This window comes from Acomys minous, assembly GCF_964271855.1.
Source record: "Acomys minous genome assembly, chromosome: 2".
NCBI classification, from domain to species: domain Eukaryota; kingdom Metazoa; phylum Chordata; class Mammalia; order Rodentia; family Muridae; genus Acomys; species Acomys minous.
Window position 1 is genome coordinate 10,699,224 of NC_140484.1, and position 19,694 is coordinate 10,718,917.

The following is a 19,694-nucleotide window of genomic DNA, read 5'->3' on the forward strand; positions in this document are numbered from 1 at the left end:
GGAAAGCATTTACATAGTTTAAAGATTTAGTGTCAAGGATATTCTAGATAAAGTTTGATTTATAACATGACATTTTAAAAATCCAGGCTGTCTGAGTGTGAGTGCAAGTTGCACAGCCTGTACTCCTGTTGGAATGTACTCTAAAGGCGCATGCACACCTTCTAAGCCACACTAACCTTGTTTAGAATTCAGAGAAGAGTACAGTACCCAGTAGACTGCCCCAAGGATTAAGTCAGCTAGTGCTTGCTAACTGTACCGTAGTGCCTAAAATACCATGTGTTTCACAAAGTCTAGAATCTGTAATATCATCTTATAATGTGCCTAGACACCACTTGATGTTCTATTCTGGTCATCTTAAAACCTACCCAGCATTGTTAAATGCTCAACACATTGCCAACTCTGGAGATTTCTGCTTCTTTCCATACTGCAATTAGCAGTAACATATGACATCTTTTTAACACTGTGCACTTGTCTTACAAATAAACATAAATTTTGGCATGCCTTTTCTCATTTATAAATGTCCTATGAACATTTCAACTTGAAGCAAGTTTTGTTGAAATGTGCCACATTCTCTTGCCTCGAGCTGGCCTCACTGTAGAAGTGTCTTTGAGGGGCTAGCCCATGTGTAGTGACAGTAGCTGTGTCACCTTCATGATCCAGTTCGATCCTTTTCCTCACAACTTTTTATTTTTATTTTTATTTTTTTATTTTTTTAAAGGTTTTTTTTATTAATTTATTCTTGTTACATCTCAATGGTTATCCCCTCCCTTGTATCCTCCCGTTCTTCCCTCCCTCCCATTTTCCCCTTACTCCCCTCCCCTATGACTGTTCCTGAGGGGGATTACCTCCCCCTCTATATGTTCATAGGGTATCAAGTCTCCTCTTGGTAACCTGCTGTCCTTCTTCTGAGTGCCATCAGGTCTCCCCCTCCAGGGGACATGGTCAAAGCCTCACAACTTTTTAAAGCACACTTTCAGGTTTCTTTTCCTCCCCCTGATTACCCTTTTGTACGAATCAACTCAAAATGGGCTCTCTGGATTAATTTTCTTTTCCTTTGGAAACGGAGATGATAAGCCCTGGTTCCTTGATGAGGGAACAGATGAGTAAACTGGACAGGAATGATTTTGCTGTGAATTATTGGCAGCCATTTTTTTTCTCCACAAGTGACTTTAGGAATTCAAATGTTGCATCAGGCATGGGATGAGGAGAGGCAGGGTGACTCCTGGACACAACTGCATTCTTTGTTAATCCTGCATTTGCCCTTCATGTCTCTTGCCATTGTCTATCTGTAGGGAAACTGTTGGCTCCTATTATCATCACTTTGAGCAGCCCTGTGACTGCATTATGCAAAGGTGTTCTGCATCCCGGGGCGGGGAGAGAAGTGTCTTTGCTTTATTAGCTTGACAGCTCAGAGCAACTTGAGTTGAAATTGATGTGAGCAGAACAGCAATGGCGTATTTGCCGGTTACCTAGGTAGAATGAATATTGGCAGACACGAGGCCCGGCACAAACGCTCCCTTGAATCTGATTGTTCTGGCTAGCAGGAAGCTGAAATTCATCCAGTGTGAATTTCCCCGTCGAATGGCAATGAAGGACGAGTGCTTAGAGATAAGTGAAAAGCAAGAGAATCCATAAGTGAATTAATAAGTCACAGAGATGAGCATCCTGCGGGGTGGGTGCCACAGAGACAGGATCCATGGAGTGCCGTGTCTGCCCACGCTTGGAGAATGCCGTTCTTTTGTATGCTTCTGCATGCCAGTTACTTGATATTCATGCGTGTGCAATCTTGCGAATCCATTTTAGCAAATACAAACTGTGCAGTGTGTAAATGTATAGGTGGGACTGCATGCCAAGTATACATACACAAGTAGAGCTTTGTGACAACCGCAGGGAAAAAAAGCTCAGTTTTTATTACAACCGACCATTTCTTTCACACACATTGCCATCTGGCTGCAAGTGCTACGCTCTCAACTCTGCCACCACATGTGCATATGAAATGAGGAACGTAAGTGATGAACAAAATATTAGAGACCGAGTGCTCTGTTTAGCTGCAGGAATACCAGAATTTTCTCATACTGTGAGTGATCTATTTGACATGTTCTCTATTCACGGAAGTAAAGAAACGTGAGCCAGAAAATCTGGTTACAGAGAAAACCCCCAGAAATAGATTTGTTTGGACAAAATTCATTGAGGATAGCTAATATTTTGGGGGTGCTCATGCAAAGCCCTGTATAAACGGCTTTCCATAATTCTCTCACTTGACCCTTCTGTTAAATTTTGGGCGACTATGGTCACTTTCTCCTTGTAAGTAAATAAAGATGAGAGTTCACAGGCACACTTTCACAAGGTTACAGAGGAAACTTAGGACTGAAAACTAAGGGCATGTGAAGTTTCAATGTCAGTGCATCCCATCTCCCCTGAGAGGTTAGGCTCTTGTGCTTGATTGTGGATGTGCTGTGGTGTCAAGGTTGAAGGATAGGATGCATCTTCAAAAATCATCTTAGTCTTCCCAGATGAGGGTGAAAACAGACAGGCAGAAGAAAGCAGAGAGGAAAACTCACTGGAAAGGTAATCAGTGCTTTGGACTAATGTCTAGATTTTGAAAACCAAGCTCAAAGTTACATATAAATTCAGACAATAATTACATATAGCTGCCAACTTTGCCTAGTAGAAGGAAGTGTATATGTGCAGATACACACACATATACACATGAGCACAAGCACACACACACACACACACACACACACACATATGCGTAAGTTCTAAAATTCCATTATACCCAAAGAACGTGAATGCTTCAGTGAGCATGTGGGTTGAGTAACACAAGAATATCTCCATGATGACCAGAGCGGAAGAGATGTGATGGGTGTGTCTGAGAACTGTGACTTGTAGTATATCTGCATGCGGGTGATCAAAGGGAATCTGACAGCATTGGACAATATCGCCGCTCCTTTGGGAAGGGGAAATTAATTAATGATGACGAAGAGCGCTTTGGCTTAATGGATAATGATGTCTCAGGGCAGCGGAGTGCCAAAGCCTGTGGTTGGCAGTGAAACTACTTGATGCGAGGCATGTCATGCACCATGAAAAGCACGCAGCAGGCAGGCTATGTTTCTGCACATGATATGCAACTCTTCTTCAAAAGAGAAAACTCAGCCATTGTGATCATGATGATGATGATGATGTACAATGATTTCTGAAGAAAATCTGCCTTTTAAAAGCTAGGATTGCAGGCAGAGAATACAAAAGCTTTCCAGTCCAAATCAGGGTTATTATAGGATGTACAATAGGCTACTGTCTTTCCGGGAGAGTACTATTTAGTCAGGTAGTAGGAAAAAATAACATGTAGCTGGGAGTGTAGCTCTGGATTAGAATACTTAAACAGTATGCACAAGGTCCTAGGTCCAATCGCCACTATGAGAGAAAAGAAAAAAAATGAGGAGGGACATTTACATATATTTCCTTTCGGTCAAATGAATTCTCTGATTATAGTGGCATGCCTAACTTTTTCAGAACACACATCTTTCCGTCTGGGATAGTCTGTTTTAAGGATGAAAATAGCCCATCCTCAAACGCAAAGCAATAATGACCACGAAAGTGTTCCCTTTCTTACCACAGTTCTTTCATCTACTTTCTTCAGATTTGACACTTAAGATCTGTAATTTAGTCTGAGAAGGCAGGAGTCATGGGTTGACAATCGGCATCAGAAGAAGAAATAAGCAAAATACTCCAGCACAAGAGCCTCCACATTTGACTGCCACTTGGAACACATGAAAATTTGACACAGGAGAGAACTTGCTAGACAATAAACATGAAAAAGGACAGATGTCTGATGTCTTTCCTTTAAATCATCAAAGAATTGGCCAGCACCTAGAATATTTTAAATCTGAAAGGCCATTTGACAGATGAAGGGAGGGGTGCTTAAAATATTCTAGTTATTAGACAGATCTTTAGTGGCTAAAGAGATCAAGCATGTGGACAGGAAGTTACTGAGTGACGACAGAGTGAAGGCACCCAAGAAGGATTGCTGACAGGTCCCTAGAAGCATGATGTGCCCATGTGATATTTCTCTCACAACACTCTAAAATGAGAGAAAAATTTGTGTAAGCAAAACAACCATGGGACTAAATACATGGGCCCTGGAGTCGGACAGACTGAGGGACAGTACGGAACTGTGACTGAGGGAGATTGGGCAGGTGACTTACCACACCTGAACCTTTATTTATTCATGTGCAAAGTGACAACAATTATAAATTTGCAGAATACATGAAGTTGATCTGTGTACTGAGGTTTGTGAAGAGCCGCTCAAGCCTAGCATTTCATGAGCTCTCAATACATTGAAGTGAATTATTGTTCCTTTTTTTGTTTTGTTTTGTTATATTTAATGTTTTTGGAGACAAGGTCACAGTCTACAGACAGGGCTTGGCTCCATTCATGATGGTTCTTTTTCCTATGCCTTCCAGGCTTTTCCTAGTGAAGAGCTCTTACTTCCTACCCAGTTAAAAACAAACCCAGGATCCCTATACGAAGTGACTGTACAATTAATAATTTTAAGGACGTTGGAGGGAATGGCCATCAGTTTATATTAGCTTTACAGGTCATGATAGCAGAGGCCACTTTCACTTCTAATATAGAGGTTAAAGGCTGCTAGAGAAGCTTTTAGGCCAGTTATCACCTTGTAGATGAGTCCACAGTGTTGAGACCAAGATATAGGTTTGATGCAAAGTGAGAAACACAGAAGTACTGGGGACAGTGAACAAGAGTAAGGATATTCTAACTTTGAGGAGCAAGCAGGGAGAGGTGCATTAGGGGATTGACCATCTGTGACATTGCAGGGTGGCCAGCTTGACCAGAGAGAGCAAGGTGGATGAAGGAATACAGCCCCTGAAGGCCATAAACATGCTTACCAGTTTGAGATTTGAACTGTAGCACTTCACATTGAAAGTCTAATCGAAATGGTATCTTGGCTTGTGATGCTAAATGGCCATAAATAACTTTGAGTTACTTTGGAGACTTGTGGAATGAAATTCCCTCCATATGAGAAACAATGAGAGAAAAGTAGCTTACAGCACAGACGACATCCTCAGAGACTGTTATGCTGAATTCAATAGGTATGAAGTTTGGCAGGCCGTTTTCTAAGAAAAGACACAATCCCAGTAGCAAGATGTACCAGAGGATATTTATTGGTGATTCTGTGTCTCTATGAAGCTGTGATTTCCACTTGAATATCCTCTCTGTGTCTCCTGCCATCTCTCCACTCCACTCCAACCTAAGTATACATGCTACATGAGTACCGAGAAAGGTAATGTGGCATTGTAAACAAACTCTATGATCCCCATTGTCTACCAATAAGAATGGGTAGATAGTCCAAGTAAGATATTAGACCTTACTTAAAAATTGATGGAATCAGGGGCCTCATTTACAATATTACATTGAGAAACACAGAAAAAAAAAAGCACTCATCAAGCTCACAGTGAGCAGTGAAAGGCAGAGTTTACCATCTCCTCAGGTCAAGCTAAAGAGTCAAAACAATCAAAAAGAAAAAAAAAAGCAATTCAAACAGATAAAAGTGCCTTGGTTACAAGAGAAACATAAGCCGACTCTCTAGCTTTTACCCTGTTGACACACATTCCCTCTTCTTGGCCAAGTTTTTATTCCTCAAGATAAACCTGAAGGCCGCACTTTCGGAGATGAATAACCCAGCCCAGCTCTCTGCTCAAGTGGCATTTGATAATGCCAAGCAGTCGGGGGGCCAATAAAGTCAGCACCTCTACAAATCAAATGAACCAGCTCCAAAACACATAGCCCCTTTCTCTGTGACTCCTGTCAAAGAGGGAGAGAGGGCAGGGAGCAAAGCAGAGAATGAAAGGGCTGGCATAGATAACATTCTTTATGCATTTTGCACTTATTTTCATAACCCTCCAGAGCACTAAATAACTAAGTTGCTTTTTTTTTTATTTCTGGATAGAGTCTGGTTGAGAGGGAAGACCAGCAGGCCTTTGTGAAGATTCTGATATATGCAATCTCATTCCTAAAGAACTGGCAGTGGAGTCCTGTTTAATTATGTAACAGCCTCTTGAACATATGCAAGCTAACATGGGGTTTCCTGGGGGGGCAGCCCTTCTGGAGCTGTTATTGTGAACAACTAAACATCGTCGGTAATTAACGCAGAGTCAGTGGGAAGTAGGGTGCTCCTGAAGTTTATGCCTGCCGCATTTGTTGAGTGCACCAGAAACTGTTCTGGCTGCCGTTGATGGCCCAGAATGTGGCTTGTTTTCCTAAGTAGTGCAAAGTATTCCTCTCAACAACTCGTTCACACCATTTATTTGTTAAACAATCATGTGATTCAGAAGTGTACAGATTTGGCACATCTCTAAATTACCCCAGATGCCAAATCCGCAGGTACAGACTAATGAGATCTGCCTGTGTCAAAAACAAAAATTGTCACCAGTTAAGTTTCCTCACACATACAGGTCTGCAGTGAGTCTTGGGAGGTCTGTATGCAAAGGAGTGAGCGGAGTGCTCTGTGTTAACAAGGCCAGGCAAAATGACAACATTTGTTCATTTCTTCTGCTTAACATTAATCCCACCACAGTATAGAGGCTCTGAGCTAAGTGAAATGACTCCAAATAGGTTTGTAAATCACATTTTAAAAAATTGAGTTGTGTGTACTCCCGCTAGCTACAAATGTAATCTTAGTCTCCATTCCCTTCCCCCACTGACCTCCAATTTTCCTGGCTTATGAACATTTTACACAGACTGAAAGGTGTTTGGTAAACTCTGAAGTTCCTGAAGAGATAGGCTACAAGTGATGATCTCCGACTGCACAATTTTGACAGCTTGCTAATTGTTAGCCTCAGCGTGTAGATGGAGGAATCATTTCTTCAGTTAGTTGTTAGTAACACATTTACGTATTTGCTATTTCTGTTTTGTGCACATGGTGTCTGTTTACCACACGTGTGCCTGATACCCACGGAGTCTGGGGAGGGCAGCAGAACTCCTGGAACTAGAGTTGCAAATGGCTGTGAGCTGCCATGTGGGTACTAGGAACCAAACCAAGGTCTTCTAGAAGAAAAACCAGAACTCTCAATCACTAAGCCATCTCTCCAGCCCTGATAGCAACAGAGTTTGAAAAGAGCAACAACAGCATGAGACTTGAGGAGTGGTTTTTTGATGATAAGAAAACAATTACTTTTTTAATAATTTATTTGTTTTCTCTAATACCCAGTAAATCGGGTAAATTAAAGTGGATAACACATATTTCTTTAAGTGCAACAATAATAGTTATATCAGAGTCTTTCCACTGACCTACTTCAATTGCTTGGGGCTCATAATGCCTCAAAAATTTAGACAGTCATTATAAAGATGCACTCGGAAATGACAGCATTCTGGGTCACAAACCTACTATCACTTTGTGTCATTGATATCATTGATAGCATGACCTTGGATATACCTGAGATGTTTATCATATGTGAAATAAAATTAACAATCGTTTCCCACAATATTAAATGAAAGATAATAGATTTAATAGCCTGCATGGAATCTAGCATACAATAAATTGCCCCCCTTTACTTACTGCTTGTCAAGTAACGAACTTGAAGTTCTGGAGCTTCTCTGTGAAGACTGACGGGCACAGGCGGCCTTCCACAAGATGATAAACCTCTGGTGCTTCACCTTTGACCATGTCCCCTGGAGGGGGAGACCTGGTGTCACTCAGAGGAAGGATAGCAGGTTACCAAGAAGAGACTTGATACCCTATGAGCATATACAGGGGGAGGAAATCCCCCTCAGGAACAGTCATAGGGGAGGGGAATAAGGGGAAAAAAGGAGGGAGGGAAGAATGGGAGGATACAAGAGATGGGATAACCATTGAGATGTAACAAGAATAAGTTAATAAAGGAAAAAAAAGATGATAAACCTCTGAAGTTCACAGTTTACACAAAGGAACACAGCTTCAGTTTTACACTTCATGAACTTGACAAATATCCAGTGACATACCTCCATCATTAGGTGGTCATAACATGATGATGTCACTGCCTTTAAAAATTCCCTTTGCTCCACCTGCTTACTCCTTCCTATGAGTTAGAACCTGGCAACTGCTGATACTTTCGTGGCTCAATAGCTTTGAATTTCTACGATGTCATGTATTTGCTATCCTTCACTTCATGTGTTTGGATTCTTCACCCTCACCCCCATTAGTTTATGGCTAGATGGTGCATTTTAATGCCAAATAACATTCCACTTTTTGTACATGCCAGTATTTATTTTACTTCCCTCCTCTTAGTGTACATCTTGTCAATTTCTTACTTTTGGTCATTGAATAAAGCTATTATAGACAATATTAGCAACAGCAAAAAAAAAAAGATAAACTTCTATCAAACTTGTGTTATTGTCACATACAGCAGGAGGTGCAAGGCTATCGGTTTCTGTCAAGCCAACTTGGAAGGTAGATTTACCTACCCTGCCTTTTCTCTAAGATCAGAACTTGACAGTCTGTTATTATTTTAATGTAAATGAATGTGTCCTTTTCCAAATTGATGTATTTTTCAGCCATGTCAATTTTTCCCAGGTAGCAGGGATAAAGGGAATGTTCTTGGCTAACAAGAAGATTGACAACCAAGTGAAGACGTTCATCACTTACAACAAAGGCAGAGACTGGCGTTTGCTGCAGGCTCCAGATGCAGATCTAAGGGGGGACCCTGTGCACTGTTTGCTGGTGAGTCTGGCATGCTGGAGCAGGGTGCCTCACATAGTGACGGGATGGAATTGGTGTCCAACTGGATGTTGAAAATAGTTTGGGGCCTTCTGTTCAGTTGATAAGACAAGCAGAATCTGAAGAGGGGGAAAAAAAACCACCAACAACCAGTCCCATCATTTGTGATGGGCAAAGAGATAGGAATATATCCTTTTTAAAAAAATATATATTTTATTAATTTATTCATATTACATCTAAATTGTTATCCCATCCCTTGTGTCCTCCCAGGAACATATCCTTGATACTTGCATCCTTATATGTTTTTTGAATTTAGTCTGAATTGTTTCTTTTTGTTTTATGTTTCAGGTGGTGGTGGTGGGGATGGGTTTTTTCTGATTTTTTTGTGCTAAATTGTACTCTCTACCACTGAGCTGTATCTCTAGCCCTCCATCTCAGCTTTGGATGGGCACGTCCAATTTGAGGGAAATGTGGTGGTTTTCATCTCTGGTGAGGCTGTATCCTAAGCTTTTTTACAATTCAGGATACATCACAGAACTAAAGATCCATACAACTAAATCACAGAACTAAAGAGACACACATTTATCTGGAGAATTGGTGAGATGAATGTGGATTGCCTGAGTGGGTTACCTTGAAAGAAAAGTTTTCAATCCCTGCTTTAAATTGTGGCTCTGTAGAGTTATATTTCTTTATCAGAAATGTCAGCAAGAAATCATTTATATATTCAGTGATAGGATGGTATCCAAGAGAAAGATAAAATATGGAGAGTGCTATCAAGGAGTTTTCAGCTTACTTGCCTGAGCTTAGACTTATGAACAAAACATTTCTTAGTTGAATCTTATCGGCTTTGATGATCATGACATATTCCACACACCATACCTGGTGAATACAGAAACAGAGGAGGAAGAGGTTAATTGTGAAGCAACGTATGTCATTAATAATACTATGTTCTTTAAACCAGTTCAGAAGCTATCTTTAAAACAATAAAGGAGGCATCAGTGTAGGGAACTCCACTTTGGATTTATAGTGGGAAGGCCGTGAGATGTGCATGTGTGTGTGTGTAAGAGCATCTATCTGTATCTATCTTATCTATATGTGCATCTATTATTAATGGCCCTCTTCACAACTCTGGCTTTGATGTTTTCTTTACTCTGCTTCACTCTGTTGTGCAATGCTGGAGCAGTCACTTCTCAGGCTCATCTTACAAAGCAGTAGATGGGTCACCATCCTTCTCAAAAGGATGCCAGCAGCTATTGCTTGACCTTATTATTGTAGACGATATTTAAGTTGTCACTGTGAATCAGGGAAACAGTCTTAATCTGAAGTCTTGCCCAGGCTCCATCCTTATTACTGACAACTTACAGGGAGAAAAATATCCAGTTGTGATAGAAAATACACAGAGCCAGCGACAGACTAAGTAAATGTAACAGGTTTTATTGAATACCTATATTAGTCAAGGTATAGTCAGTGCCATTAACATAGGTCAGTTTTCTACCCAACTACTTCAGGTTCTGGAACTATGATGTTCAAAGATACTCCCACTGGAATAACTTCTTAGCCTACTGTATAACTTGAACAACAATGCTTATGAGAAAGATTATTAACCATTTCACCTAAACACTTATGCTCTCCTTGATAGCATCATGATGGGACTATTGAATGTGGCTCTTCTTAGCAAAACACTGATCGTGACACTCACTTTCTCTTAACCCCAAGACAGAATCACAAAGCTGTATTATTATACTTCTAAAATAGAGATGCAGTATTGACCTCTTTCCCTATCATGACTGAGATTATGCTAATCCAAACTGTAATTACTTTTCACTTGGTCTTCACTGAGAGGTTCCTAGTAGCCATGCTCTTCCCCTGGAGATCCACAACTCTCACAGTAACCATTTTTTTAAAAATAGATTTTATTGCTGTAAGGGTACATTAAAAGGGTACATTAGTGAATTTTGACAAATATGTATGATGTGTATAATTTTCATCACTCTCAAAATTTCATCTGTTCTTCTGCAATTGAAAGCACACTTCTGACCCTAGATGAATACTATATCTTTTATTTATTATATACTAGATTTCTCATTTCTCCATTTTTATCAAATGGTGTCATATGAAAGTTTAAATATGCATCATTTACTTATGCTTTTCTAATGGCTTTCTAGTTCGAGTGCAGCAAATCACTCACTTCATCATACCCTTGATGGTCCCCTGTGACCTGGCCTGTGTTCCCTCCTCCTACTTAGACTCTTCCTTTTCAATGCATTCCTCCTTACCCACAGAAATTATGGAGATGAGAGAATGCCCTTCTTTCCTCATTATAAGCTTACTGTGTTCATGTGTGTCTTGCAGTGGGGCTTCCTATTATTTCTTTTAAAACCTCCCATTTGCACAACAGGCTTTTTCTTGCACTCAGATCCTTGTTTCTTAGGTGGCTGTCATGAGTATCTAAGCTGTTATCCTACCCTTTCTCTTTAAAATTCTTACTATCTAAACTCAGCACGTTTGTATTCTGACTTCCTTTCCCATCTTCCTGTGTTAAACGTGAGATCCAAGAATACAAAGACTATGGCCATCTTTATAACAATCCCAAAGCTTCCCACAGAGAGTTAGACAAACTTAGACGTGTCCCCCCATAGACACATATGGGGGATTCAACATACGTGTAATGTTTGTGTGTTTGGTCTGGTGGATATAGTCACTCTACTGAAAGGTGTTTGACTTTCTGATTGGATCTTAGCAGAAGCTGTATGTTCCTTTGCCAGTTATGCTGAAGGCTTTGCTGTCATAAACTCCTTCTGAACTCGTGGGCTGAAGTTGACTTCATTGTTAACAGATCGAGAGTGTCACTGGGATTAAGGAGATTTGAGTTATTGAGTTACTGAGATACAGATGGACACAACCCAGGAGTCTTTGGCTCGTCCTCTTTAACTTATTCCGTTACTCAAAGCTTTACAACCCAGGAAGCAGAATAAGAAGGGGAAACTGACAAAGGGAGTAGGAAAGAGGCCAAAATCATTTTACAAAATCTTACCAAAGGCAGAAAATAGGAAAGAAAAATCTTTGAGCCATGGAGACCCCACCTTCTGAGGCTTGGGAAGCAGTGGCAGACAGGAGATAAAAAAGTGATTTTAGATTGTGAGTGCTTGGAAAGCGGCTGTGTCACTGAAAGCAGAGACCAGTGATTCGAAACGAGATTTTCCAGCGAGGCCTGTTAGAAATGTGGAGCAAGTCCCGAATTACAGCCCCAAATGGAATGTCTCAGGTAAAATGTATTCTATAGAATAAGACATCCAGAGTAATTCAGGGCTGTACTTTTAGGACTCTCAGACTGATTGCCTGAAGGCTCAGCTGGGATTTCTTTCTTCTGAAGACCGCATTGTCCAATTAGATAGGGTATTACAGGTCATGGTCCATCTTCCTTCAAAGCCCCAGAACTGGGCTCCCGAGAGGCAGTGCATGAGCACACCTGAGCCTGTGACAAATGCATGGGCCTCTAAGGAAAAGCACTGTGTTCTCTGCCTTTCCTGCCTGCATATTGCTTTGATGAACATCCAATTCTCAAGATGCCTTGTGTCTCAGTGTGATAAGATTAGAGACTACGAACCTAGTATCTCAGAGATGCTAGGAAGATTCATGGTATGTCATGGCCGGTGAGTTGATGTGAATAAAGACACCAAGGACAGTTTCTGACTGGATGCTGCTCACCTCATCTTTTGTAAGGCAGCTGCCAGAGCCCTGTTCGTATCAGTGTGTGTCCTCGTATTTGCTTTGTATGGAAGGAAGGAGCAAATATTAGGAAGCACCCTTGGAAAATGCCATGCGGTGTTAATTGTGTTGGAGTTGATTCTGGAGCAAGCACTGCAGCAACTGTATCTGTGATCGTAAGGTAGGCATTCCTCACCTATTTGCCAAAGAGCAAAATAAAGACAGGAAGGCAAGAAGAAAGGAAGAGAAAGGCACACTACGTGCCCCTTCCTGGCCAAAATGATAAGAATCCAGTAGCCTCTTTTCATGTCCTCTACAAACTTGGAGCAGTGTGATGGTCCTTACAGTAAACCTTTCTGTCAGCTTGTCATAGCATAACTTTTGACACAGCAGCCAGATACAGCGATGTTAGAGAGCAATCGCTGCTGTTGGTTCTCTTGAGACATCCGTGTCAGCTATATAAACTCTCTGATAATAAAATGGAAGAAACAGAGGAAAAAAAAAACACAGAAAATTCACCAAGTACCAGCTGGGGGCAATCCAGTACTACAAATGTGAGAGAGGAAGAAAAGCCACAGAGAAGATCATTTCTAAACCATGCTGCAGCATGAGCTGGTGGCTTTACTTCTCAAATTAATGTCTTGGCCCTCTGAAAGCCCGGGCCAGAGAGCACGTCTGAGACATCTGATGAGAAAACGCCCTCTTCTCTTTGTTATCACACGTTTCCATACCAAATAATCATTGGTTCACGATCTACTTCCCAATCTGCCACCTTTTGCAAGCAGCTGGCTCAGGATTGTGACCTGGATGCTCCCCGTGTAGGCATGCCATGCTTTGTTAAGTGATTTTAATAGGCCTCCATCAAATTTCTATGTCTAGGGATAATGCCCAGGCTCTATGGTCCTCCTTCGCACATTATAGAGATGGCGGCATCTTTACTCAGATTGATTTCTACTCAGGTCCATGCCTTCTCTTGTTCTCAGTAAAACCATATTTCAAGAAAAAGCATTCTGGCTGTTATTACCCTTCATTAACCTTTAAAAACTATCAGCAAGAGTCCACAGGAGATGCTACGTAGAAATTGATATGTTCTCATTTTTAGGCTGTCTGAGTAAGAGAAAGTTGTATTACACCTGAAATAGAACATTCTGGATTACTCATAGTAAAATGAATATTGGTAGGTCAGACAAAGATCTGTATACACTACAGGTGACAGAAAATCTCCCATGATGCGATGGCTGCACTGATCCTGTTTTAGCATGGGCTGGGTGACCCTCAGCATTACACTTGGTTCCGTTCTGCAATCCATGTCCTCTTCCTGAAGGGCATAAAGAGGCTAAGTGTCTTCCTGTGGTGCCTTGTCTTCAGGGGCTGTCCATTCTTCTTCAGAAAGTTACGAAGATGAAATTTTTCCTGTAAAGCTTTACATGAAGATTGTATGCAAAACCAGCAATTCACTGCTCCCTAAGGGCATCACTTTCTGTGTTGCCATTGAGAACCCGATTGCTCTATTTTACTTTGTAGTTTCTGGCTACTTTTACTGCTGAGTTTCATTTTTACTTTGTCATTTACTCCATCCTCTATAAATTGAATCACTGCATTTCTGAGGCTCTCTGAATATTTACCATCTTAGACTTATAGGGCAGCATAAAAGTAATAACCGAGGTACATCAGTGTCTCCCAAACCACAGTTCAATAAGATTGGAAAGTAACATTCCCGAGAGATGAGAGGAAATGGGTGTTCAAACGCAGGCTTGTGTTCTTGACAGGTCAGTACATGGAATTCTTTAAACAGCAGTCATGTAAGAAATACTATTCATTCTTGGAAAACTTCGTGATCTTAATCAGAGTTATAAGCATGGAAAAACAGATTCCTAAATGTTTCATTTAAAATAGTTATTACGATTTTGTTTTGTCCATAAGAATGATATTTGTACTGAATAAAATCAAGATAGCATAAAAGAAGGGATAAATATGACTAAAGGGTGTTGTGTGTATGTGTACAAATTCATCTGTACAATTAATAGGCATTCATAAAAATGAATGGAATCTGTTGCCAAAACTGCGTCAATTATTTGCAGGTATTAGGACAGTTTCATGTCTTATGTACACTTTTTAATGCTGAGACCACGTCCTGGATTATGAGTGACTGAGCTGCCAACTGATTTCTTTCAAGTCCTCCCAGGTCAGCTCGTCCCTGCCTTCTAGGGTCATGTCCCATTGCTCTTTTAGGCTTAGCTGGTTCGATCCTTTGGTACTTGATCCATCCCTTCTTTTTCTTTACTATTGCTATTACTCTTGTCTCAAATATCTTGGTCATATTGCCTGAATCCATAACCTACCCATCTCTGCTGCAGGTTGTACCATTTTTCTTAGAAGCCAGTCTTAAATTCCAAAGTGGTCCTTGTTTACTCACCATCGAGAATCTTTGAAGTTATTCGTTTCCATCATTTTTTTCTTTTTAAAAATTCATATATTCATTTTCCATCCCAACCCCAGCTCCTCCCTCCTCCTGGTTCCTCCTTCCCACCCTTTTCCCCCTACCCCGCCTCCTCTTCTCCTCAGAACAGGGGGAGCATCCCCCACCAACCCACCCCAGTGCATCAACTCCTATCAGGACTGAGCTCATCATCATCCAGTAAGACCAAGCAAGGCAGCCCAATAAGGAGAAGTGATTGAAAGTGGACAACAGGGTCCGTGTCATAGACAGCACCCGCTCAACTTACTAGGGAACCCACATGAAGATCAAACTGCCCATTGGTTACATAGGTGTAGGAAGCCTAGGCCCAGGCCATACATGCTCTTTGGTTGGTGCTTCCATCTCTGTATTCCCCCATGTGACTAGGTGAGTTGACTCTGTTGTCCTTCTTGTTCCCTCCAGGTACTTCTACTGACCCCTCCCCACTGTTCCACAGGACTCTCCGAGCTCTGCCTAATGCTTGGATGTGAGTCTCAGCATCTGATTCGATCATCTGCTGGATGGAGCCTGTCAGGCAGCATTTATGCTAGGTTCCTGTCTGTAAACATAGCAGAATGATGCCAGGGGTTTGCTCTCCCTTGTGGGGGGTCGATCTCAGTTTGGGCCAGACATTGGTTGGACCTTTCTTCTGTCTTTATCTTTATCTCTGCACATTCTGCAGGCAGGGCAAACCTTGGGGTCGAAGGTTTCATAGGGGGATTGGTGTTTCCCTCCCACCACTATAAATCCTGTTCATCTAGAAGATGGCCTCTTCAGTCCCCTCCTAACCCCCACTGCCAGGAAGCCCAGCCAGAGTCACCCCCATATCCTCCCTTCCCTACCCCGTCGCAGGTCTCCAGCTTGTCTCAGTGATACCTCCACCCTCAGTTTCCCTTCTCCATCCAAGCCCGCTCACATCTCTTCCCCACTCTTCCCCACATCTGATCCCCACTTCATTCTTCTCTCCTACCCAGGTCCCTCTCCACACACACCTTTGCTGTCTATCCTATTTCTCCATCTGAATGAGATTCAAGGAGGGCCAACCTTAGGCCCTCATTGCTACTTAGTTCCTTTAGGTATGTGATTTGTAAATACCACGTGTGTCTTTCTGGGTCTGCTTTACCTCACTCAGGATGATCCTTTCCAGTTCCATCCACTTGCCTGCAAAATTCATGATTTCCTTATTTTTAATAGCTGAGTGGTATTTCATTGTGTAAATGTACTATATTTTCTTTATTCATTCTTTGGCTGAAGGACATCCAGGTTGTTTCCTGGATTCTGGCTATTCGGAATTAAACTGCTGTGAACATGATTGAGAAAATGTTTTTATCGTATGGTGGAGCATCTTTTGAATATATGCCCAGAAGTGATATATCTGGGTCTTGAGATAGTACTATTTTCAGTTCTCTGAGGAAGCACCAGATAGATTTCCAAAGTGGTTGTAGAAGTCTGTATTCCCACCAGCAATGGAGGAGTGTTCCCTTTCTCCACATCCTTGCCAGCATGTGCTGCCACTTGAGTTTTTGATTTTAGCCATTCTGGTAGGTATAAGATTGAATCTCAGAGGTGTTGACTAATGATGTTGAACATTTCTTTAATTCAGTACTCCTCTGCTGAGAATTCTTGGTTTAGCTCTGTACCTCATTTTTAATTATATCTTTTTTGTTTGTTGGTATTTAATTTATTGAGTTCTTTATATATTTTGGATATTAGCCCTCTGTCAGATATAGGGTTGGTAAAGATCTTTTCCAATTCTGTAGGCTGTCATTTTGTTCTGTTGACAGTGTCCTTGATGAGTATGAATTGTCCTTCCTTAATTCTTTGGCTTAATTTTTGTTGAAAGTCTATTTTATTAGATATTAAAATGGCCACTCCAGTTTGCTTCATGAATCCACTAGTTTAGAAAACCTTTTTCTAGCCCTTGACTCTGAGGTAATATCTATCTTTGTTGCTGAGGTGTATTTATTTTGTATGTCAGAATGATGGGTCCTGTTTAGGTATCCAGTCTGTTAGCCATTCTGTTAGTTTTTATTGGGGAATTAAGTCCATTGATGTTGAGACATATTAATGACCAATGATTGATAGTTCCTGTTATTTTGATGTTGGTGGTTGTCATATTTTTCTAAGTTTCTCTTCTTTTGTTTTTGCTGCAGTGGAGTTATTTATTTCCTGTGTTCTCTTGGGTGTAATTAGCTTCCTTCAGTTGCAGTTTCCTTCTAGTATCTTCTGTAGTCCTTGCTTTGTGGATAGATATTGTTTAGTTTTTGGTTTGTAATGGAATATCTTGTTCCCTCCATTTATGGCGATTGAAAGTTTTTCTGGTGATAGTAGGGTTGGCTGACATCTGTGGTCTCTTAGGGTCTACTAGACATCTTTCCAAGCCCTTCTGGAATTTAGAGTCTGTTGAGGAGTCAGGTGTGATTCTGATAGGTTTGCTTTTGTATATTATTTGGTCTTTTCCCTTGAAGCTTTTAACACCTTTTCTTTGCTCTGTACATTTAGTGTTTTGATTATTATGTGGTGGAATTTCCTTCTCTGGTCTAATCTATTTGGTATTTTGTAGGCCTCTTGTATGTTTATAGGCATCTCTTTTTTTTTTTTAGGTTGGGGCAGTTTTCTATAATTTCTGGGCCTTGGAACTGGCAATATTTCCTTTGTTTTATTGTATTAATTTTTGGTTCATCTTTTCCTTGATTTCTTGGGTGTTTTGTGCAGTAATATTTTAGAGTTAATATTTTATTTAACAAATGTATCAATTCCTTCAATTGTATCTTCTACCCTTGAAATTCTTTCCTCCATCTCTTTTATTCTGTTAATGATGCTTACTTACCTTTGTAGTTCCTGTTTTCTTCCCTAAGGTTTTCATCTCGAGGATTTACTCAGTTTGTGTTTTCTATAATGTTTCTAGCATTTTATTCATTTCTTTCACTTATTTGTTTTTATTTTCCTGGTTTTCTTTAGGTTATTTACTCATTTCGTCTTTAAAGGTCTCTATCTATTTGATTGTATTTTCCTGTATTTTTAAAGGGATTTATTTATTTCCTCTTTAAAGGCCTCTGTCATCTTCATAAGCACAGATTTTATGTCATTTTCTTGTATTTCAGTTGTGTTCGGGTATCCAGGGCTGTTTGCAGTGGGATATCTGGGTTCTGGTGGATCCGTTTTGCCATGGCTTTTGATGATAGTGCTCTTATGCTGGCCTTTATCCAACTCGTTGTTTCTGGCATTGGCTGTTTGTTCCTGGTGCCCACTGGATATCTTAGGGATATGGGAAGAGCCCTAGAGAGGAAACTGAATAGTCTTGGGACAGCCCTAGGGATGCTTGAGTACATTTGTGGACTGGCTGCTGGATCTTAGGGAATAAGCCTGCCATTCTCTTTAGGTGGCTGTGGACCAGTAAGACTCATAGGAAGAGAATTGGAATGGAGCTGTCCAGAATGTATGATCCTGAGGACCAGCAGGTCTCCTCAGGAACCCAGGAGCCCTGCACTCTCAGGGGTAACTCCCAAAGCTAGCAGCCCTACCACTTACTCACTAGTTTCATAGTCTCTGAGCTCAAGCTGCCCAGATACTGTTCATGTTGGGCACCATCATCTTGGAGGGAGATCCTGTATACTCCTGAGGTCTGGCTGGTCTCCTCAGGGAGATGGGTAGAGCTGTGGACCTGAGGCTGGAACCATTTTCCTAGATGCCAGGAGTTAGGTGGCCAGAGGCTGGATCCATGTGCCCTGGAACTCAGCAGCTTTCCCTGGGACTGCGGGAATAACTGTGCGGACTAGAGACTGGAACTGCTAGTTCCCTGCACCCATGGGCTCACACCTGGGGAAAAAAAGATGATGAAGTTTTGGAGTCCTCAGCCCCATCTCTTGTTTGCTTCTCAGGCTGTCACTGCAGTCCTCCTACCCAGACACCTTGTGCGATGTGTACCTCCATCTTGGAGATCTGTTTCTATCCTTCTTATGAACATTGAAATACTTTCTTTACCCAGTAATCAGTGGAAAGATAACATGTCCATTAAAAAACCTTTGTAACGACAGAATCCAAATTTTGATTATAATTATTTTATGAGTTCTACCTAGTATCTTACAGTTATTAAAATGTTTATCATACTAACTATAATGTAAGTAAATTAGAATTGTCATTGCAGGTGTTTTCTTTTTTATCCACCAGAAAGCTGCCATATACTTGGTTGACACTAGACATGTGTGAAAGTAATAATGTTGGGTTGGTGGATGGGTGGGCACAGTACAGTAGGTGGATAATAGAATCTATTCATAATGGAAGGCAGAGTGGATTAGTAGATGGGTGGATAGACAGACAGATTTAGGCCTTTTGGTTATATTGTTGTTATTGTTGTTGTTGTTGTCGGGGTGGTGTGTATATGTGTGTTTTGTTTTTAAATTGGACAGAGTCCCTCTAGGCATGCCTGGGACTTACTCTGATGACTAGGTTGACCCTGAATTTGCTGCAGAGTGTCTATCTCTAGAGGTTAAAATGTCTGTTTTTATTTTGTGCACATATGATATTTGGCTCTCTTCTTCCTAGCCATATTGTTCACTACACCTTCATCTGAAAGTCTCTGAGAATCCCTACACATCTGGGATCATTGCCAGCAGAGACACAGCCCCAAGTATCATAGTTGCATCAGGTAAGGAGAGTGTATGCTTTGCTTGCTATTACACATGTGTTTATTTTAAGAAACTAGACATCTGCGCTTGGAATTTAATGAGCAAGCTATAAATATTTCTGAAAAGCACCTCAACCATTGACCCTGAAGTGAGTCTACTGAAAATTCCTGCTTAGACAAAAAGTTTG

General features: G+C 41.0%; 1 protein-coding gene across 5 annotated transcripts in view; it reads left to right on the forward strand.

Moving 5' to 3' along the window:
- Positions 1-19,694, forward strand: part of SORCS1 (sortilin related VPS10 domain containing receptor 1) — a 515,429-nt gene that overhangs the window by 395,178 nt on the left and 100,557 nt on the right. For all 5 annotated transcript variants that reach the window (XM_084757893.1, XM_084757894.1, XM_084757897.1 and 2 more), the window contains exons 10-11: positions 8,570-8,716; positions 19,425-19,527. In XM_084757893.1, the coding sequence (XP_084614019.1) occupies positions 8,570-8,716; positions 19,425-19,527 (250 nt within the window). The remainder of the gene's footprint in view (positions 1-8,569; positions 8,717-19,424; positions 19,528-19,694) is intronic.